Genomic DNA, 22,576 nt, shown 5'->3' with positions numbered 1-22,576 from the left:
GGACGCAGGGGGAGCAATAGCGGCGGTGGGGAAGGGGCAGGGCGGTGCGGGAGGAAGAGCAGGCGAGCGCGGTCGCGCCCGCTCCTCGGCGGTGGGAGTGAATGGCGGATGCCGCGATCCCCAGCGGTGCCGAGATGGAGCCGGAACAGCATCAACGGCCGGAGCAGAGCAGCGCGGGCCCCGGCGGGGAGAGCCGCAGAGCGCGGGCCGCTGAGGACAGCGCACAAAATGGCGGACGCGCCGAGAGCGCCGGGGACGCGCTGCTGGCGGCGGCTGCTGCTGCGGGGGACACGGTCCCCACAAACCTCAGCGTCCCCAGCAGCAGCCAGCGCAGGAGCAGCATCTCGGCGGCACATGAGCAACAGCAGCGGCTGCAGCCGCCCAGCGGTGTGTCCGGGGGGCCTCCCCCCCTCCCAAAGCCCCCAGAAGACCTGGCTGTTGGGAGGAACTTTCAGATCCCCAGGAAGAGCAGAGAAAAGAAAGGTTGTTCCTTCCCTTTCCCTCCTTTCTCTCCCTCGCTCCCCTCTTCATCTGGTTCATTAGGCAGGCTCTTTATGCACCTCGCACAGCTGCATGCGGAGCCCCGCGGGTGTGGAGGAGCCTGGCGAGGCTGCTGGGGACCAGGCTTGGAGTGCCAGGGAGGCTTTTACATCCTTTCCTTTCCCTTGCCCTCCTTTTTTCGTTTTCATTTTGTCACGAGGAGAAGGAAAAAAAACAAAACCAAAAAACAACCCTAAAGTGAAACTTGGCTTGAATTTCAGAGCGTTGCTTTAGAAGGATGGAAAAGCTGGATTCAGTCAGGGCGGGCTGGAGCGTTGGTCCTGGCTCAGCTGCTGGAGGCGCCATCGCACGTAGAGAAGATGGTTCTGTGCGGCGTGGACGTGCAGAGATGATCATTCGCTTTTCTCTTCCCCCGACGTCTGCTCTGCAGGAGAGGGAGTGATCCTGGTCAGGCAGGCTGGCGCACACCACGCACAGTTGTCCTTCATGAGACCAGAAGACTGTTCTTATCTAGCGAGAGCTCCTCGCTTTGCAGAAGGAAGCAGCATCCGGCTTCACGTGCCTCGCCTTGGCAGCTTTCCTCATCCAAGCGCCCAGGGTTTGTTTTGGTTTTCAAGTGACTCTTCCTCTAAAGGCCTGTGGAGTTTCTTTTTGTGAGGCTCCATTGGCTTCTGCTTGTCTTTGGTTTTGTTAAGTGGTGTTGAGGACATGTCCGATTTCCTCCCTGAAACTTCCCTCAGTTCTTGATCTTTTGCGACATGCGATCAGTAGCTTAGTCCGTGTCACAGAAATACCTGTTCATGTAGGTTTCTAGTTCTTCAGAGGAGTCTCACATCTAACTTCTTGACGTGCTTTCTTCTATAAGCAAGAGATGAAGGTAGGTTTGTTTCATTATCCAGTCTTTCCCTCCTTCCATTTTTGGCAGTAATGTCCCTGTTTTCTTCCTTTTCTTTCCCATTGCCACACCCCAATGGGGAATACAAGTCTGGCAAAGATTCGTTGTAAAAAGGATGGGGATGATTTGGAGGAAAAAAAGTTTCTTATTATTCATCTGGCAGAAAAATGTCTGGATAAAACATGGTGCCTCTTGCATTTCCGTGTGTCAGACCCGAGCGTGGTGACACACGAATGCGTTTGAATATATCTCAGAAATGCTTAGTACGTAACCACAGACGTTTGAAGTTCTTCTCTAGCATTTGGTTCCAGTGGGAGTGGAAACCTGCAAAATACCTTTTCGGGTCATCTAATTCATCATTTGCTTGCGCAGAACCACCTCCTACAGTGTGTAAAAAGCTTTAGAATATGTAGTTCAAACATCAGGCTTCTGCAGCTTCTCGGGCAGAGGGGAAGCCGTTCTCGTGCTGATTCTAGAATGTACTTGTTCACATCAAGGTCATTTGACCCATTCTTACGGACTCACTTTTTAGTGTGCTTTTTTTTTAATGTTTTCTTTACCTTTCAGCTTATAGACATCTTGGACATTTTAACCATACCGTTGGCTTCTGGTTTCAGAAACTCTCAAAAGGGCCCATTCTGGCCGTGGTGCTCGCGGTCTTACCGTTGCTTAAGGTTGCTGGTTGTCAGTCGTAGCCTTACACCAGGTGATACCGTAAGGCCAGGTGCTGTTAGCAAACACATCGTAGGCAGGACTGGTGGAGTGCGCCAGCATTAAAACCACCACCGTGCTCTTTGAGGACAACCGCGTCGCTGTTGGAATTGGCGTTTGAGAAATGGCGCGGTTATAGCGGTTCTGGAAGAAACTGGAAGATGAGCGGTGCGCGGAGCGGCTGGCGTTGCACATGTGTGCAGCGTGCGTGGCACCAGCGCTCAAATACACCTTGTTAAACTGCAGAGTAATCGGAATATAATCTGCCCCTCTCAAAAGAGCTCTCTGGGCTAGATTCTAAATTCCAGCGTAAAACTGCTCATGGAATCTTCCTCCATCCTTCCTTGTGTTGGAATTGTCCTCGTTTTGCTTTTTAATCCTCCATTTTTATTCCTGGACATACCATCCCGAGAGATGCCCGCAGTCTCGGTTATGAAGAGTAATCTTTCATACAGATATAAAATGTGTACAGGAAAAGGTTGTTCTTTGGGTGGGGTCGTTTTCTTGGCGATTTGTTTTTATTTTTCCGACTACCAAGATAGGTTTTGGGAACAATTTTTGATTGTGAAGCAATTAAATCTGCAAAACACAAATGTAAAGGAAATTGTTTAGCCTTTCCAGAGTTTATTTCCACCTCTGTTTGGAGACTAACGGACTGAAACAGAACCTTGTTAATGTGGATGTGTGCATCTGGAAGAAACAGACTTCTTGAAACGAACCACTTGGTTGTCAAGGGAGTCTTGCTTCTGAATTCCTGTTTGGTTTTGTTTGCTTTTTCCTAGCAGAAGAATTCAGGAAGCCAAACCAAGAATGTTGGCTGCGAGATTTATTTTCTAATGTGTGCGTGCTTCTCCTTCCCCACTTGAAACTGTCTTCAGAGTTCTTTTCTTGATACGTGCAGTTTAGTAAGGGTCTTGTGCTCTCTTGAGTAGATTATATATATATATATATGTACATATGTTAGTCCTTGGAAGTCTTAGCAGCACTTTCTTGGAAGTTTTGGTTGTCCATTTTTCTACTTAATAGTATTTGATATTTCGTTTCTCCATGTCTTTTGTCTTCTAACGTTCCATATGTTTGGTAGAGACACGTATCTGCTACTTGCTGTTTCCACCTGGGGATTCCGTCAAGCAATCCTTGAACTTCATAACCACTTAGACCTTTTGAGCGCAAATGACATTTTGGGCTGAAAACCATCCCAAGTAACAAAATTACGGTTCGTTAACACCGCAGGTTTTTGGTCTTAGTCTTAAAAAGTGAAGTCTTAAAATGCTGCTTCTTGGTTGAGTTTTTCTAGCGGGAGCGCTTGTTTGTGAAGACTACGAGTGTTCTCCCAACTTAATGAAAATAAGTAACTTGCTTCACTTGAAAGTTAATTCAGGATTCCTTGAGAACATCTGTGTCTTGCTCTTCTTCATGTTGTGACTTAAAAACCAGCCCAAACGCACTGATTTCAAATGTGGTTTTTCAAGTTGAAGCATCGTCCAGCTGTGAAAGGGAAACCTGAACCTCCAGGGAATTAAGACATCTGAAGATCCGCTCTGCTGGCTGCCCCGGGCTGGGTGCCGTGTGGCCTGATCTTAGTTCCCACCTAACAATACTTACAGGTTACAATACACTGCGTAAGAGCAAAACCAAACCACTAAATATTTTTACTTCTGCAGAACGAACCAGCGAAAACCCCAATAATTGAGTTGTATGTGTTATAAGGATACTGCAAGTTAGTCCTGACCTAATGACTGTTTAATTCTTCCATGGGCCCAATAAAGGTGCAGCAGCCCCGCGGCAGATTTGTATAGTGAGCCTAGAAAATGGATATGCACATGCTGCTGGACTTGGAGGTGAAGATTGGAGATGAGCTCAGTAACCTGATCCTTTGCCCGTGGACATAGGATTTGGTGGCTGCTATAGAAGGTCTGGTTTAGTACTTTACAGGGTTTTTTTATTACTTCTGAACTGTTTGGTAAGTGATGTCCAGGCCCTTCTGGAGTGACCTGAACCTTCTAGAAAACAGCTGCCCTTTAGCTCCAACGCTTAGATGACAAATTCAAGGTATTGCCCTGCTGGCTCCCTCAGGAGTGATGTTCCAGGTTTGCAGTGAGAACCTGGAGCTCGCGGTGCCTCAAGTTCTGGAAGAACCGCAGAAGTGGCTTTGGGGTTGTCATGGGGCGTGTGATCAGCGCGGGGACGCGCTGTGCTGGGGCAGCTCTGCTCTCTTGCCAGAACCTTACACAAAGCACAAAATATTTGAACACAAATGGGAACGTACTTGACTGTTTGCATTCATTATGGGATCTTAATTGGTGTAGTAATGTGCCTCTTCCTAGAGTTGGATCTGGGGAGTAGCAGAGACGTCGTGCATCCTTCCTAGGTTTTTTACATTTCACTCCAAAGTGGTTTTCCCTCCAGTACAAGTGCATTCAATCTTAGTAACACTGAGTTGAGAATTTCATTCACATCCAGTTATTTTTCCTCCCATATCACTGACAGCGTTTCAAGAGCAGATGTTGTTACTAAAAAGAGCGTTACATAAGAATAGTTTCTTGACCGCTTCCATAACATCCACTCTTAAATCATTTCTTCTTTGTTGTTGGGATCATTGCTTTACTTCAGTTTGCACATGTGGTATTACATTGGAAACATTGGGAAGTGTGTGCGTAGATGCAGCTTTTAGCAGAGAACACAGTGTGCTTTAGAACATTGGTTCTATACTGAGGCTACGGCAATAAATCCTGCAAATGAGGAAAAGGTGATTATCTAAATTTACCACTATGTTATTTAATGGGGTTGAAGATGCACTCTAAAGATGTAATTAAATTCAGTTGGCTGTTAGAATAATGATAGACTGTACTTCATTCCGAACTATTGTAGCTCTGATTTGAGGAGGTGGTGGTTTGGGGCCTTATTTTGGTAGATGGAAACAGGCCCTCCTCCAAAAAGAGCAAAAGCAGCCTCAGAACTATCCGTTGGGATGTTCTGTCTGCAAATACCACAAGAATACTGGATGTTTGTGAGTATTTTGGGCCTTATGCTGGGGGGAAAACACTTGCCGTAGCCAGCAGATCAGTTCCCCCAGGAGTATTGTTTTCCTCGACATGTGCTCGGATTCTCAGCTGCTCCCCTGGTCACTGCGTCGCTTCGTGTCCCCACGTACGGCTGCAGCAGCTGGGGAGATGGGCGCTTCACTGTGCAAAGGTGAATTTGCACAACAAACCAAGGGCTTTGCTTTTAAAGCGGTTATAGGGGCTGAGAGCAGAAACACGAGCACAGGCGCTGTGGTTTCTGACCAGAGCAGCTCACCGGGCTGGAGACAGTTCCCAATTTATTCACACTTGGTCTAGTTACCGTAAGCAAACAAACAACAAACCACATAACGGTTCTAAAGAGAGGATAGGCTATGAAACTGAGGTTCAGGTTTATTAGAGCAATTAGTTTCTAGTTCTTAATTAAAAGAGCTAATTAGTTTAATTAAAGTTCTGAAAGTTTCATTACAGCGTTTTGCAATACAGATGAGATGTTTCAAAGGGTGAATTCAGACTTGAGGTTCTTCCTTTATAAACTGAGAACTGTTAAAAAGCAATATTAAGCATAAAGACACATTTATTTTTTTAAGAAGATGCTGTAATTCCAGGCCACTTCAGCTTTCTAGCCTCGATTCCATCTCTTTCAAGTATTTTGGATGGTTTGTATTTTAAAGTTGAGTCATGAACCAGTTTTCTTGCTGTATAAAGCGCGCATGAACTGAAGGGTTGGGGCTGTGTTGGCTGCGTGCTGGAGCTGATGGTCTCTTGTCTCCCACAGCGCTCTTCCAGCCCGTGGCCGCAGGCTCGCGGGAGTTCGAGGACGTTGTGAAGATTCTGCATTCGTCTTACTTGGAACCCAGTTCCGTGTCCAATTTTAATTACAAGCGAGCCAGCTTAGTCCATAGTGAGCTGTTGGAAAAGGAAGTGAGTATGTTTGTGCCTTCTCTTTATCAATAAGGTACAAATCAAATGAAATTTCATGTTTTTCAGTGTGAAGACAAAGACCTGGAGATTATTTGCTAACTACATGCTTACTATTTAATTGCAAACAGATCCCCCAAAATGTAAAGAGCTGTCTTTCAGGCAAGTTTATTACTGCATAGACATGAAATCTTGCCTGCCTAATTGCTTTGCTATCATTATTATCTTGAAACCATAAGGTAAACAGAAGGTTTTTTTCTGCTGCTGTAACACCGATGGTTCATGGTTATAACCAAGGAGATTTGCAACCGATGAAAACCACCCAGCAGCACTGAGGTACAACTGGAAAAGTACACGCACAACATGAGAGATAATGGTCTGTCTCCTGAAAACAGAAAAAGGCTTATTTCTGGAATTTAAAAGATGATACGGGCGGCATCTGGCTGGATGCTTCTGGGTAGTTACGCTATGAAAGTAACACTAAAACATTACTGGATGGGTTTGTTTGAGGAGTGTCTCTTTCTTAGAAAACCAACCAACCAAACCTCTGAGCAGGTTAAGCCAATGATATGTTCCATGGGTATAATGGTTTTGAAATTTAATTATAGCGTAACTTACAAATTTTAGCGTAGTACAGTCTCCTAAATATCTTTTGATATTTCTTTTTTGTGCACTTGAAACGGTGAGCATAGGTGGGAGCTTAAAACACTGGCACTTGAATGGGGAGCAGGAATCTGTTAGCTGTGGTAACACCTTTCTGCACCGATAGTTCACAGAAAAGCGCAGAGAGCTGAAATCTGATGGTCGCCTAGAAAAGGAGCTTTCGGAGAGCTACGCGTTCCTCATGGTTGATCGGCCGCAGGTGAGGAGACAAAACTGCACATAAAATGCTTTGCTCCCTCTCCTCTCCCTCTCCCCCTCTCCCTCTCCCCCTCTCCCTCTCCCCCTCTCCCTCTCCCCCTCTCCCTCTCCCCCTCTCCCTCTCCCCCTCTCCCTCTCCCCCTCTCCCTCTCCCCCTCTCCCTCTCCCCCTCTCCCTCTCCCCCTCTCCCTCTCCCCCTCTCCCTCTCCCCCTCTCCCTCTCCCCCTCTCCCTCTCCCCCTCTCCCTCTCCCCCTCTCCCTCTCCCCCTCTCCCTCTCCCCCTCTCCCTCCCCCCCTCCCCCTCCCCCCCTCCCCCTCCCCCCCTCCCCCTCCCCCCCTCCCCCTCCCCCCTCCCCCTCCCCCCCTCCCCCTCCCCCCCTCCCTCTCCCCCTCTCCCTCTCCCCCTCTCCCTCTCCCCCTCTCCCTCTTCCCCTCCCTCTCCCTCTCCCTCTCCTCTCCCTCTTTCAATTAGGAGTTTGGGGTTTTTTTAACCTGGATGTTTTTAGTGACATACTAATGTGTAAGTTATTTTTGCAAAATTCAGCACTGCAAGTCTTAGGGGGACAGGAAAGAGATCGGATATTATCTCACAGTTTAAATCCTTTATTCCCTGCTATTTAAGGTGCTCCATTTACATCTCTGTAGGGTATCTTCTGTGCTTTAGGCTCTGTTTTATGAATAAAAGGATGGATTATCTGGATGGCATGTGGGTTTTTACTGGTTTTGTGTTTGGGGTTTGTTTGTTTGGGTTTTTCTCTGAATTGCAAAGGAAGGTTGTGTGTTTCCATCGCAGTTGGTTTTCGGTGGGTGGTGGTTTGGGTGTTTTGTTGTGGTGTGCGATGTGAGTTTATCTATCTTGTTTGGTTTGGTTTGAGGTCTGGGTAAGCCTGTAGAAGTGCTTCATATTTGTGTGGTTTAACCATTTCTATAGCCATTCAGACTAGTCTAGGTTTTTCATTTGTAAAGTTTTTGGGGAGGGTTGTTCTTGGTGTTTTTAGCTCAGTCAAAATTCTGTAGTTGTTTCTCACTGTTCTGTTTATATTCTGGCTTTCCTGACTGACGTGCTTCAAAACGTCTGTTCTCTTCAGATCCAAAGCATATGCGAGAAGGGGCTGCAGGTGGGCCACTCCAAAATCGCCGTTCTTGGCAACCCTTGCATGGGTAACTATCCTTCGCGTGTGCTGGTGTCACTCGGGGAGCCGGCAGATAATGCGATGCCGTTGGGCAAACTGTCAGTCCTTTTTCTAGAACCTATTGCAGTAGCATCGCAGGTAGGTGTTCTTAGCAAAGTAGATTGTCATCAGAACATCATTTCATAATTCTGGTTTTGACTGTTCGTTTAAATTTCTTTCCCAAAGGGAAGACCTAGTTCTCGTTTTGGCTTAAGTCAAACCAAAATATCGTGTCTTCCCAGTAGAACTGGGAGGCTCAAGAACGGTTGCAGTGTACGGCTGTGCCCCTCTTTGTACATCCGTGTCTGAATGGGTGCGCATTCAGAAATACCTCCTGGAAACAGCAGCTCAGCTTAGTGGTGATGTAGGTAGGACTGAAGTTCTTAAATCCACGGATCCAAGAAGAACATGGATAAATTTCAGACTTGGAAGAGTCACAGGGTGGTACGAAATTTGAAAGTGCAAGATCCAAAGTTCCTTCTGCAAAGCTTTTCAAATAGGAAATTGAGAAATCGTTTTGTCATCCTCTGTAGTGGTAACATGAGACAGAGGTGACAGTGTGAATGTGGGAAGCAGAACAGATGTGGGTGGGGATGGAGAACAAAGGTGTATGAACATACCATTTTTTATTTGTTCAGCCAGTAAAGGTTCTGGAGCAGTTTATCCAAGCAGTTAAACACAGATTGAACTGAGAGGAACTGGAACAAAATGGATGTTTTCCTGAGTTCATGACAGTTATTTGGTGTGAGTCAGTCAGCTGGATCAACTTCTAATAACATTTTAACACTGAGCATAACGTGTTTGTTTCTTTTACGCTCCCTCAGGTGTGTATGTCTCCAGGTACGCTGATCTGTTGCAACCTAATCCTCTAGAAGCTGGAGCAACTGGAGATGTGATTGTTTTTAAAATAATAAAGGTACATTTATCTTGCATATTCTTGAAGGATTATATTGCTCACTGATAAAATAATAGGTGGTTTTAACCTAACTTATTCAGCTTACAATTAGACAATTATCTGCTAACAGAGAAACTAGAACCCTGCCAGGTTCAACATCTGATGTTGGCACTGAGTTTAAGTAAAGCATAATAAATTTTAATAAAAGGTTAAAATGTCTTGTTTTCATTGAAAATATGACAATAATGTACTTCTCTAAGTGGCTTTTAAATAAGTGACCTGTTTTCATGTCCCTGCTCTCTCTTCCTTTGATACTTGTAGCACTTTGCCAGTTTGCAGGAAAAAGCTGCTGCTTACAGTCCTTGTGCTTCATTCCAGGGAAGAATGAAAAGCGTCTATGTCCACATCGGTATGAAAGCGATGGAGTCGACAGTAAAGAGCGCGTTGGATCCAACGCCAAAGCACGAGTGTCACGTGTCAAAGAATGCAAATAAAGTCACCTCCTTGTTGGCTTATCGAGCCTACGAACTTACTCAGGTAGGGTTGAGCGTGTGTTAACTTCTTATAGAACATTGTGAACAGAACCTTTGCAGTAGTGACCATCCTGTCCGTGTTTGATAAAGGAGGGAGGAAAATGTGAAGAAATTACCTTGGTTGCTTGTGTTATGAAGTACAAATGAGAGCAGCATTTAAAAACTTCCTAATTTTAGGAATCAGCTTTTGAATAAATAGCCTGTTGGTAAAAGGAACATGAATGTGATTTATTACAGTAACTTAGAATTTGTTTTATATACCAGCTAATGTTTGGCATAATGGGTTCTAAACAAACTGTATATTTTGTAAACTATTCCTGTGAAAGAGTACACCTTCCAGTGAAGACAGGTCAGAGATTGTCAGTGTATTTGCAAAATACAGTTTACCAGACTCGCAACTTAACGCTGTGTTCACTTCTCTTTCTAGTACTATTTTTACGAATATGGCTTTGATGAGATAAGGCGGAGACCAAGACACGTTTGTCCTTATGCTGTCGTTTCATTTACTTATAAAGATGAAATGATGCAAGTACCAAAATTCTTGCCCCCATCAAGGTAAGGTAGGAAATGGGGTTTGGGAAGCCTGCACGCAGCAGAGAGGTTTTAGCTCTTGGCAGCAGCTTGGGCTGCATTTAGATGCACAGTGCTGAAATAATGGATGTGTCACAGGGGCTTGGTGTCATAAATACTCGTAGTGTGAACAAGAGGTGACAAAATGGGTTTGATGGAGCAGGCTGGCCCATTCAGGAGCCATTCTGCTGCTCTTGTCACCTGCTCACCTTCTGCCTGCATGGAATCCATGGATAGTGGGGGTTTTTTGCTTAACTGAGGAAATTCGCAGGCATAAATATGTTCACAGCATCATCTTGCTTGGTGTTCTAAAAAGATGTTCTGTAAACTTTGTCACTGAACTCCTCACTGGTGGAGTCTTGTTGCTTGTGGAGAGAATATCTGACTGCGCCGTTGGTTACAGATCCAGGGTGGTACCCGTGGTGATGGGAGGGCGTGCAGGTGTGGGGACTGCACTGTGTCGCGCTAAAATAGTCATCAAGATACCTAGAATAGCACAAGGTGCTACAGCAGTGATGGCTGGAGGTTAGCGAGTGAATTACCAGCCTTGCTATTGTGTTTGACTGATAAACTATGCTGAATGTAAAATGTAGTACCCAGAAGTTTCTGTCTCAGCCAAGTTAGCCTGTCTTTTTTCTTTTTGTTAGATCAAACAGCTTCAACACAGATAGAAGTACAGGTAAGAATGAACTGAAGTTGATTGCTTTTATGATCTAGACATGGAAGGTTTTGGACTCCTTTCCCCATGTAGTTTTATTGGTCTTTAACCAGCGTAGTTAGGCTGACTGTAGACCTGAGTTTTATGGTGAACCGCACTGATTGCAGGGATCCCTTCCTGATACTGGGTGATCAAACACCTTAATGTGCCTCATCTTTTACCAGAACAAGTCAGAACTCAACAAAATCAAGTCTTTTCCCCCTCCTTTTCTACTTATAGCATAATAAAAACTTATCCTCTGCTCCCAGATCTGTTCAGTGGCACTTCAAATAGTATGATCCTTTGTGTTGCTTTTCTGTTGAACCTCATTCAAGCAAAATACTAATGTGCATGAAAGTGGCTGACAGATCAGGTGAGGAGAGAAGATATTGCACAGATGGTGGCACCGAGGGCGTGCTGCTCTAGGCAGGTACAGCTAACACCAGCCTCCTTTACTCTGCTCAGAACAGGTCAGAACACCTTTTACCATATTATTGTCTGCTGTTAGTATGAAACTTTCCCTAAACTGCTTTTGGAGATTGAGAAGCCTCTGTTCTGCCATTTCCCTTCAGTCCCACCTAGCAACTGGTTTCATGTAGTTTTTCTTTATCTTAATTTAGATAAATCTAACTATACATTATGGAGGGGACAGCTTTGGAATAAAGGCAAACTTTTGTGCCACGTTTCCATGAAATCTGCAGCATGTCCTTTCCTTCCATGCAAGCTGTGAGTATTACCATTCGAAGAATAAGTTTAAAAGATTGCTGTGTTGAAACTCTGTCTAGGAGAGACTGGTGAACTTTAGATAGATTCAGATGAAAATCTAAAGTACTTATTGACTAGATGCTTTAAATATGTCAAACTAGAATCTTATAAAAGTCACGTGTGTGCAGAGCTGCTTTTAGTTCATCTGCACAGCTCTGTCAGCAGCTCTTTTGTTTGGTGTTTTGGTGCTTGTTGTCTTTTTCATTCCTTTCGAGTGACACAAAGTTCTTTGCAGGAATAAACAGCACTAGCTCACGAGATAGTCCCAGGAACTGATTTTAAAGAGTGTGTATTCACTAGTTCTTACTCGGTCAGAGCGGGTGGGACTGTGGGCTGTAAAAAGGGGACTTTATTTTTTCTTTCCCTCCCACCACCCTTTGTCTCCAGTCCGGAGAAGCTCGAGGTTGAAAAAGTCGTGAGCATTGATCAATTGAAGAAGAAAATTTCACCAGTGTTGTTGTATAAAGAAACTTACCTAGGAGCAAAAGAAGGTAAATAGTTCTAGCTTAATTCTTTAAAATTAAGAATTGTAGAAAGTTTTCTGAATGACAATTTTGTTTCTTTTTTCTTACCTTCTCTTTGTGCCCTTGTGTCATGGCAGTGTTGAAGAACGGCCTGTACTGCAGCCTTTATGAGGTCGTGGACAAGTCCCGATCCGGTAGCCACTTGGAGGGTTTGCTTCAAAAACTGGAGAAAGAGAAACTTGTGAGTGCTACAGAGTTAATGTTCCTGTTTTTTAAAATCACTTCCTAAGTAGTGGTTGAGGTGTACTACGAGATGCGTGACCTCACTGGGATGTTGAGGTGTACTACGAGATCCGTGACCTCACTGGGATGTTGAGGTGTACTACGAGATGCGTGACCTCACTGGGATGTTGAGGTGTACTACGAGATCCGTGACCTCACTGGGATGTTGAGGTGTACTACGAGATCCGTGACCTCACTGGGATGTTGAGGTGTACTACGAGATGCGTGACCTCACTGGGATGTTGAGGTGTACTACGAGATGCGTGACCTCACTGGGATGTTGAGGTGTACTACGAGATGCGTGATCTCACTGGGATGTTGAGGTGTACTACGAGATCCGTGACCTCACTGGGATGTTGAGGTGTACTACGAGATCCGTGACCTCACTGGGATGTTGAGGTGTACTACGAGATGCGTGACCTCACTGGGATGTTGAGGTGTACTACGAGATGCGTGATCTCACTGGGATGCTGAGGTGTACTACGAGATGCGTGACCTCACTGGGATGTTGAGGTGTACTACGAGATGCGTGACCTCACTGGGATGTTGAGGTGTACTACGAGATGCGTGACCTCACTGGGATGTTGAGGTGTACTACGAGATGCGTGACCTCACTGGGATGTTGAGGTGTACTACGAGATGCGTGATCTCACTGGGATTTCTTAGCTGGCGTGTTCTGCAGTATTGGGTTGGGGCACTTCTCTGCCTGCGATGGCATTGAGCTCATGGGCAGTCAGAGCATTCGTGGGGTGCAAATGCCTGCGTACGGTTTCTAACTGCATATTCTTGTTTTGCTTGAAAACAGGTTCTTGTGAAACCACTTCTGGACAGAGGATTTCTTTTCCTGCTTTCTCCTTGGCAGATGGCATCCCCTTATGGTACGTTTGTTCTGGCTTGGTTGGCTCTGTGTTAGTTTTGGTGGTGGTGTTGTGGGGTATTGATTGGTTTTAGGGGGGTTTTGAGTCTTTTGAGGCATTGTGGTCTTCTCCTTCTCAACTGTTGTTTATGTTCTTGTGTTCTAGACCACCAAACCGGGCCGTCCCGCATGCTCCATGCCTTGTTTCTGTTTCCAGAACCTAGAGGTATACGGAGCTCGAGTAAGTTCGCTCACTGTGGAGAGTGGTCTGTACATGGTTATTTATATGAAGATTTCTTAATGTTATCACCTGTCCGTGTAAACTTGGAATAACAGTTTGCATTGGTTGTGGTGATGGTGTTCAAAGTGTTTATTTCTTCACTAAAGTAACGATACAACCAGGTAATAAAAGACAGAAAGGACTTGGCTTTAGTAGATCTTTAATGCTTTGGGATGAGACTTCAAAGTTCATGTTTTACAGCAGAGATTTGCAGTAAGTAGCAGCAGGATGCGACCAAATTCAGTCATCTTGGGGCCACTTTGAGTTTAAGTGTTATTGGCAAAACGTTGCTCTTTCCAGGCGTTGCACTGGGACAAAGAGGTTCTTGTCCTAAGTGGTGGTGGCTTCCTAGTTTCTTCTCTCTGTATTTCTTAATAAACCCCTTATGTTTTTCTTACTTATGTAACAATTGGGAAAATTCAATCAGTTATACATTAAGAGGAGATATGATCTAAGATGACATTAGAGTTCTGCAGAAATACTCCAGTTCTTGCTGCTGTGACATTTCAAACAGGGATGTGAACGGATCTGATGGTTTCCCAGGACAGGGAAATCCTGCTCGTGGTACGTGCTCCTGCGGCATCTCTTTGATTTAGCGACTTGTATTGTTTTGCAAAGGAATGGGAAAATACTGTAGGTTTCTGCAGGGTAACTGAGCTGGATCATGGTGTGAGGGCCCAGCGAGCAGCACCATGAGTGGGGAAGGAACAAATGCTTCCCCTGCTCCGGCCGCTGTTCTGGAAACCTCGGGAGTCGCCTCCTGGAGGGGTCAGGCGGTGCTTTAATGGGAGATGATCCGCGTGTCTGGGTACAGGTCACCACAAAATGATGAACATGAGCAGTTGGGCTTCAAAACTGGTTACTTCACCAAAAAAACTACTTTCCTGGCTTTTGCGTTACTTGTCTGCACTCATTTCAAACTGCGTTTCACCAAATGTGTATCATACCGAATATCGCTAACTAGTCATCATTTATCTATAGCTTTCTGATTCAATTTTAATTGTGAATTCCCTTCTCTCCTATGGCAGCACAAAAAAGCGTTCCGTTTAGAACACAGAAAAATTCAACCTCCGAAAATCAGGAAATCCTTCCAGAACTCACAAAGTTCATTCAGTCTCTACATTTTGCTTTAGTCCAGTCTCGTAAAGACACTACTGCAGATTTCAATGCCGTTGTGGAAAAGTATATCAGTGAGTATTTGAAAAGATGCTGTTTTGGCTCTGGAAGATATAGAGAATTTGTATTGTATCAGTATCAGTCACGGTTGGATGACAAGAAATTTCTTTATGCTGCTCCAAAAAATAAATCTCATATTGACAGCTGCTTGCCGAACTATATTTTTGGTTGCGAGGCCTATCAGCTGCCTGTTTCCAGAGCTAAGGAGCTGATGGAGGGAAATCGGAAACTTCAGCAGTTCAGTCCCGTCTCAGATTATGAGGCCCCAGAAGGAGACTCTGGTTTTGCCAACACAAAGAGCGGGAGGAGAATCCATGCAAAATATGAAGCCGCTGCCGCCAAGCAAAAAGGTTGTCGTTCTGGAGATTACGACCCCGATCGGCTCAAAGAACTTATCGACCTAATCCAGTGCAGGAAAAAAAACGCAGGTGGAGATTCTGATTGTGAAGACGTTAGAAGTAAAAGCGGCCTGAAAAGGAAGCTGGATAAACAGTCCGAAAATTTACGGAAATACTTAAGAATGAGTGAGTCTTCAGACAGCGGTTGTCAGTATGAAGGTAAGAAAGTCTTTAGCCTTCCTCTTTCAACATTGTCGTTCAAAGCACGCTTCATCTTTATAGATGGGATGCTTTTTGCAAACTGTGGATACCCTATATAATACCTGATACATTTGGATTGAAGGGGAGGATTAAACTTCTAAGCATGAGCAGAGTTAAGTTTTGAAAATAGCCAGTAACGTGTAGTAGGACAAAGGAAAATGTCAGAAATGTTTGTGTGCTGTAGGAATTGATGCTAAAGAGTCAGACTGTGGGTACGTGGATGTGTTTTGGGGGATCTGGTTTTGCTTTTTATTTTAATTAACAGATTACTTTTCCCTTGCTCCCCCTACTCTAAGGGGGCAGAACCTCGGACTCGCCGCACTCTGTTTTCTCACTTAACGCTGGTCTCGGTGGCCACGATACCGACCTGAGGCAGCAAGACGTGGCCGACCCTGCTCTGACCGACCCGCACGGCCTCATTAAACTGCTGTTGGAAACACTGGCTAGTGCGGGACACTTGGATTCGTCGTTGGCACGGTCTGTAAACCAAGCTTTAGGATTAAGCACTGATGAAATTGAAGAGGATATGAGGCAAAAATATGAATATGAATCCATTCCAGCACAGGACATAGATGATCATGAGCTCCCCAGCACTGCTCAGGCTGAGAACGTGGCCTTTAGGGACCCGCAGAGCCCCGTGCTGCTGGACGACGCCGTGTGCCTGCCCTACCCCGTGGATGTCGATCTGCGGCTTCCCGCTAACGAAGCGGGCCTGGAGCACACGCTGCGCTTGAAAGTAAGTGAAACTGCCATGTGGGTGGGTGCTGATGATGAATAAAAATGGGACTGAGTGAAAAAAATGCTGTTATTTTTCATAGGTGAGCATAACGAAGCACTGACTTTTCTGTGAAAAAGCTTTTCTGTTTGGTAGAACTGTATATGGAGATTTTCTTAACTGTGAGATGTGTGTTCCTGCTTCTTTACCCTTTTTGTAATCAAGTTATAATTAAGAATACCCGAAAGCCGAAAAGCAGCCGTGGTCGGTCTTCCTCGCTAGCTTTACCATGTGTGTCATGCAGCCCCTCCAGCAACAGACAGCAAAACCTGAGTCCTTTTGATGCTGAGGCTGCTTTTTCACGTTTGCTGGGACCAGCGCCTTGCACTTGTGTTTGTCTGCTGGCGCTCGCAGAAAAAAGACTGCTCTGGCTCTCCCCTTGCTCGTGGCAGTGGGGTCTTTAGCAATCTGCTGCATGGAATAAGGAGAGCGTTACTGTCGCGGCTTGTGTGCTGCCCTCCCTCCTCCTCCTCCTCCGGGGTATCGAGGTTTGCTGAACCTGAGACACAGGAAGGAGAGATCGGAGAATTCCCCATCGCAGTCCCTGCCCGGCTGCTGCCCTTCCCGGAGTAGGCTGGGAGGCAGGAGCTGCTCTTACGTCTGTGCTCTTGGCAGGGGTTGCGGGACAGGCTGTTAATGACTGTTAATGGCTGTTCTGGGAGCTCTGGTATCGATGCTTCTACACAAAGCCCTGTTTCAAAGTCATGGAGCGGGAAAGAGTTTGTCCTACCTGTAATCTCTGGGCTGTTTTGCTTCTACCCGTCTGGAACGTGAGATGAACTTGGGTTGTTCAAGGGCTTAATATAATACTGATGGCAGGCAGTTGCTCAGTAACGCCAACACCTCCTGGCTTCAGCCAGCTCTCCAGACAACAGCCTGGAAAAGGCTGAACGGACACTTCTCCACATTTTTGCCCCCTCTTTGCCTCCCTCCCTCCCTGCCCCACCAGCCCCTGTGCTCCGACCTGCCCTGGTTCCTCACTGACGGACCATCCGCAGACACGGCTCTCAGGGAGGAGCAGACAGGTAAATGCCATTGATAAGCACCTCTTATAAATATTTCCAAGTTTGACTTGATGGCCAAACTGCCCATGTGCTGATGAACTCGGGTGCGTTCTTACCGCCGGCTGTTTGCAACGTAAAGGCTTGATAGCTACCAAAAGTTCTGAGCTGAGAATTTTGACTGCCTTTTAGGAAGCAAGCACTGGAAGTGTAAGCAGTTTTGAAGACTACAGTCCCTGTCCCAGCACACCGGTCGAACACGGGTATCGCCGGCAACATTCCAACTCCAACAACGCAGGAGAAGGTGGAATGCACTGGAAACTTATTCCAATTACAGGTAAGGTGGGTCTGACTCTTGTGTTGCTTCCAACGGCGAATGAAAACATGTTCTAAAGGTTTGTATGTTCATAGATCCCGTCCTTGGGTCCCATGTTGGCACAGCTGTGTGTATCCAGCCTGCGCGGTTGTTTGTGACAGTTGATTAATACAGAAATCTGCTGGATTATTTGTGTTCTGCTTTTTGACCAAACCTTGTATTATTCTGCCATTACATTTCTTGCACTCGTGCACCAGCAGACAGTAACGCTTGAGTCTTTCAGTTTAAGTTGATTACAACTGTAACTCTGTTTTATAACCGTGTTTTGCAGGTTTTAGTGTATCAGTTGTGTATGACTTGTCAAACGCAAGATGGTAATGATGATGAACTCTTCCCATATAGGTCTGAAATCACCAGAAGAACCACCGGTGTATTTCCCGCCGAAGGATGCCTGTCCTAATGACCCCCGGGTAGTGAACAGACAGAGAAGTTGTGATTATCAGTTTCCGTGCTCTCCATTTTCAGACACACAAAAGGGGACGGCGGAAGATGGACTTTATACAGGACAGGTGGAGAAACTTGAAGATCAGTGTGGGCTAACAGATCACCCTTTAACAGCTAAGCATTCCATTAGTGCAATAATAGAGACAACACTATTAGAAGAATATAACCTCTTTGCAAGAAAGATCCAAGAAATTTTGCAGCAAAAGAATATTGCGTATGTTAGTGGTGTGTCCACGCCGGTCTTCTCTGCCCGGGAGAGGATCACGAGGCTTTCTGAATACATGTGTTTACAGGCATCAGAGGTTTCTGTCCAAGAGTATATAGAGACACTGAGCGAAAAGCTGAACAGTGTTATTTTGTCGTCGTCGTGCATTAGGCCTAGTCCAACGCTTTACTCCAGTCCCGAATCGGCAGACGCGGCGAGCGCGGCGCTGAACCCCCCGGCCGGCGCGGTGCCCGTGGGCAGCGCTGAGGCGGCAGCGCTGGCGGAGCCGCTGGGTCCTAACGCGGTACAGGACCCGGATTTGAACGAGCAGCGCCTGTCGAGCGCGCCCGCGGCAGAGGACGCGGAGCGGGCGGACGTTAAGATGGAGGACGCGGTGATGCCCGATCAGAGCTCCGCCAGCGCCGATCCGAGCGAGCCGCCAGAGAAGACTCACAAATCCCCAGAGAACGTAAACCTTTCAACCCAACCGGCCTTTTCCGATCTCATAAGCCAGTTAAAACCCGAAGTATTTAACAGTTTGGTCAAAATTATTAAAGATGTGCAGAAAAACACTGTGAAATTTTATATTCATGAAGAGGAGGAAAGCGTTCTTTGCAAAGAAATTAAGGTAAGTGTGTTCCAGTTCAGCCTCTCTGCGCTGTTACAATAGATTGGTTTCAAATGGGAGGGTGTCAAACTGGCCTTGCACACGGCAGGTGGTCTGAAATCCGCTTCAGAAAAGGGTGACTTGTGAAAGCAGGCTGCCCTGTCCCAGTGTCGGAGCTTTGCAGGTGGTCTGGCCTATATTCAGTTTTTACATCAGTGTTTTGCTTATAGCTGGCAAGAACAGGCTGTAGTTCGGTTCTTTCTGGAGATCCACCCGGGGGGTGACTTACGGAATAAACATAATGGGCAAAAATGGGATAGCTCGCCGATTTAGAAAGAGGATGTGAGAGGTTGATGTGTGTGGGTTTGGGGGTTTTTTTACCTTCTCTATTTAATAGTACAGGTGGCTTTTGGGGGTTACTGTTCTTCTGTATTTAAATGTGTAAGATGAAATAATAAAAACTCGTGCGGTTTTGATAGCCCGCGAGTTGGCCGCTGATGTGGGTGCTCTAAGTGACCCGGTGCTCAAACAGCCGGTTTCTGATCTGACGTGGTCGCTGTGCACGGTTTGGGCTGGAATACTTAATCACGTTTGCTTCACCATCTTCTCTTTGTGTGGTGTCAGGAGTATCTTACGAAGTTAGGGAACACCGAGTGCCATCCAGAGCAGTTCCTGCAGAGGAGAGCTGCTTTAGACAAACTGCTGATCATCATCCAGAACGAAGACATCGCCAACCACATCCACAAGGTATTTCGCAAGGTAGTTACTCTTTTTGTTGCGTGATCTTGGGTGTACATCTCTGATTTGCAACATTTTTAAACAGATACCTGGCTTGGTGACTCTGAAGAGGCTTTCGTGTGTCAGCTTCGCCGGGGTCGACAGCCTGGACGACGTGAAAAATCACACGTACAACGAACTGTTTGTGTCTGGTGGTTTCGTTGTGTCGGATGAATCCGTCCTGAATCCAGAGTCCCTCACCACAGGTCAGTGCGAAACTTCACCACGCACCCCCAGAGAGCCGAATGTTTGAGCGCACGAGAGGTGCCGCGCTCAGCGCGGGGAAGAGTCGTCTTGTCGTTTGGGGAGGTTTTCTGAGAGCTTCGGCTCATTCAGGCACTTTCGTCTCTCAGTGGCCTTTCCAGAGAACGTGTTTCTGAACTTGGAGATCTTGGCTTTCCAAGTTTGGGTTGTGTAGTTGTGTATTTGGAACCTTTTGTTCCTTCCTGCTCAATCCACAAATACGCTAGAAAACCCAGACTTCCTCACTTTCTCTTTCTTTGAAACGGAATAGTTAACAAAGCTACCAGTTTTATAAACAGATATTGTAGCAAGACAGACCACGTATGTCTGAACTCAGCTTTTACACAAGCAGACACCAGTCAGGCATCTGACCTACCAAAATTGGCTCCGTTTTGGAATATTGTTGGCTGATCCGCTAGGAACAGAACCTGAAGCAGCAGGCTCCTGTTCCTCACTGTAGCTGTACTTTGAAAATGGAAAGCAGCTTTATCTGGACACGGAAGTGCTGTTTTCAGTGTGTGTTCCACAAAATCTAACTTCAGTGTCTCCACAACAGATAAACTAAAGGAGCTGTTGAAGTTTTTGGAGGGTCTCAATACCCCGGATGGGAAGTGGCAGTGGAAAGTCCACTGCAAAATACACAAGAAGCTGAAGGAGCTGGGCAGGTAAGTCGTGTTTTTCCAATACCAGCTGTTCCAACACCTCAGCTTTAATTATCCCTTCAAAACCCAGTGAAGTAGAACTCAGGTTTGTATTTTGACTTACCTGATATTCAAAGGGTCTTTTTTCCCGCGCCAGGATGAACACGAACGCGCTGAACCTGCTGAGCCTCCTCAGCACCTACCAGAAGCAGCACCTGGTTGAGATTCTCTCGTACCACAATTGCGATTCGCAGACCCGCAACGCTCCAGAATTGGACTGTCTGATCCGGCTCCAGGCGCAAAACATACAACAGAGACACGTTGTCTTCTTAACAGGTAACCCCCCAGCTCATGTATACTCCTCTCTTTTGAGAATAGGTGCTAAATATTAACACAAAATCTCCCTTTATGTATGTAGAAAAGAATCTCAAAACACTTTCAAGTTACGTTGATAACGGGATAGTGGTTGCTACTGTTGATGACTTTATGGAAAATTTCAAAAGCCTCATTGGGTATCACAACTCGGTGACTGAAGAGACCCCTCCTGCGGGCCAGGCTCAGCCGAGAGGATCAGGTAATGGTAAACACGCTTATACGCTCGTTAGCTAATGAGATGTGTGGGGTGGAGGTCCTTGAAATGGCCTTTCCTCCTGTAGCCGAGCACTGCAGATGGCAAGGAAACCCCAACTCTCAAGCTGCTCTTTCTTTTCTTTAAATGAGGGGGCAAAGCAGCTGGGCTGGAGCATGGAAGGAGATCTTAAATGCAGAATTCTAGGTATTCACGGAAGTTAGACATGAGCCAAGTGATGTAACCATCTGTTCTCAGGAAGAGAATAAATTAACGCTAGCTTGTTAAACCGGGAACGCGAGGACTGAGATGTCAGTAATTGTACTGCTTGAGTTGTCTGATCAAATCCTCACCTGCTGTACAACTTTAGATGCTGTTTTGACATTAACCCCTTTGGAGCTGGGAGTTGGGATTTCCCACACTAAACACGAGCAGAAGCTTTTAGCATCGGAGTAACTGGAGACACACAGAGGGTTAAGTGTGCATGTTGAGTAAGTGAACAGAAGACCAAGACTTAAGTGATATTGGACTTGCAGACCTGAAGCGTAACTCTGTGAGTAGCGTACGGCTTTTCTAACCAGAGTTTGTATTTCAATAGAATAGGACTTTCTCTCTTTTTTAATGTAGTTCTTGTAGAAAGTGATGAGAAGGATGAGGAGGACATGTCGCTGGATTCAGGGGATGAAACAGCACAAATAGAAATCTGCAACGATGCCTCCGAGCCTCACGGAGAAGCTTTGCAGCCAGAGGCCAAGGGCTCCCACAGAGCAGAGGCCAAAGAACGCGGCTCGTCGGTGCCAGGGTCACCTCCTGACGCACAAGTCGCCTCCATGGAAACTACTAAAATGGACTTGAAAGAAATACACCCAATTACTCCGGTTTCTACAACGTGCTCTGCTGAAGGAGAAAAACCCATCTCGGTCGAACAAACTCCTTTCAGCAGCTTCCATGCCTACAGCAGCCAGCTGAACATGTCCCACCGCTTCAGCCACTTCAGCGTCCTCACCCACCAGACCTTCCTGGGCACAACGTACCGAACGTCGGCCGCCGCGCACACCCAGGACGGGGGCAGCTACTTCCTGTCCGCCTACAGTCGGAGCGTGGGCGCCGACGCTCATTGTGATCCTTCCAGGCCACACTCAAACCAGAAATAAACTGAGGTTGCTTTTTCTAAGTTGCTCTGGACTTTCCTGTTTCTAAACTGGTGGATTAACGGTTTCTATTTTATTCCAGAACAAAAAGTTTCTTGTCCTTTATCACAAACGTTTTCTTGTGTTATTTAAATCCTGATGGCCTGTACCTATTGAAAGCATCTGAAAGTTGAAATAAATATCTATATTTTTTAACATTTACTGTACTTGAATTATCTTGTTTGTTGGCACTTTTAAGTTTCTACATTTGTATTTGACCTGTACCTGGGTCTGTTTTAATGTAAAACTGAATGTTTGACTAAAATATGTGAAACAACAAGGGTTTTTTTTAACTGTAAGAGTATCCAAATCACTTTTCTTTACATAAGTATCAAAACTTCTGTATTTATTTGACAAGAGTTTTGTACAAATGTTTTTACATAGCCCTGAGGCAGTGTAGTTATTTCAATGACTCTGCTGGATTTTGGCTAAATACCTCAGTTGGAGTTACCAGTGGTGCAGTCCATGGCAAACAATAAACTCGGCTCTTGGTGCACAAGGGACTTGCAAAGACCTCGCATTGTCTGTGGTTTCTGTATTGTTTGCAA

The 22,576-nt window shown here is 45.8% G+C and overlaps 1 protein-coding gene across 7 annotated transcripts; it reads left to right on the top strand.

Moving 5' to 3' along the window:
- Positions 1-22,541, top strand: TASOR (transcription activation suppressor). Of its 7 annotated transcripts, none has more exons than XR_011740645.1 (24): positions 1-483; positions 5,909-6,054; positions 6,821-6,913; positions 8,001-8,073; positions 8,909-9,000; positions 9,358-9,516; positions 9,940-10,067; positions 10,730-10,761; positions 11,400-11,505; positions 11,932-12,035; positions 12,146-12,249; positions 13,096-13,168; positions 13,313-13,387; positions 14,455-15,159; positions 15,498-15,937; positions 17,170-17,314; positions 17,696-18,630; positions 19,234-19,356; positions 19,433-19,592; positions 20,186-20,294; positions 20,428-20,606; positions 20,689-20,844; positions 21,209-21,391; positions 21,466-21,569. XR_011740645.1 is itself a non-coding variant. In XM_065845417.2 (24 exons), exons 1-23 carry the CDS (start codon positions 102-104, stop codon positions 21,292-21,294), a joined length of 4,605 nt encoding a protein of 1,534 aa, XP_065701489.1. In that variant the 5' UTR covers positions 1-101; the 3' UTR covers positions 21,295-21,329; positions 21,466-21,585. The 7 variants fall into 7 exon arrangements, 6 of the variants coding, with proteins under 6 accessions (XP_065701489.1, XP_065701487.1, XP_065701488.1 ...); XM_065845417.2 differs by having other exon boundaries at positions 21,209-21,329; positions 21,466-21,585; XM_071812895.1 differs by lacking the exon at positions 21,209-21,391 and adding an exon at positions 3,877-4,021 and having other exon boundaries at positions 360-483; positions 21,466-22,541.
- Positions 22,542-22,576: the final 35 nt, after the last annotated feature.

The sequence above is a fragment of the Patagioenas fasciata genome, chromosome 10 (assembly GCF_037038585.1).
Source record: "Patagioenas fasciata isolate bPatFas1 chromosome 10, bPatFas1.hap1, whole genome shotgun sequence".
NCBI lineage: Eukaryota > Metazoa > Chordata > Aves > Columbiformes > Columbidae > Patagioenas > Patagioenas fasciata.
The sequence above is the reverse complement of the archived record's forward strand: the minus strand, read 5'-3'. Positions and strand labels throughout refer to the sequence as shown.

Coding starts and splice junctions, on each gene's coding strand:
- TASOR (XM_065845415.2), top strand. CDS start 102: ATGGCGGATGCCGCGATCCCCAGCGGTGCCGAGATGGAGCCGGAACAG. Junction 9,001..9,357: donor TTGTTTTTAAAATAATAAAG/GTACATTTATCT, acceptor GCTTCATTCCAG/GGAAGAATGAAAAGCGTCTA. Junction 12,250..13,095: donor AACTGGAGAAAGAGAAACTT/GTGAGTGCTACA, acceptor GCTTGAAAACAG/GTTCTTGTGAAACCACTTCT.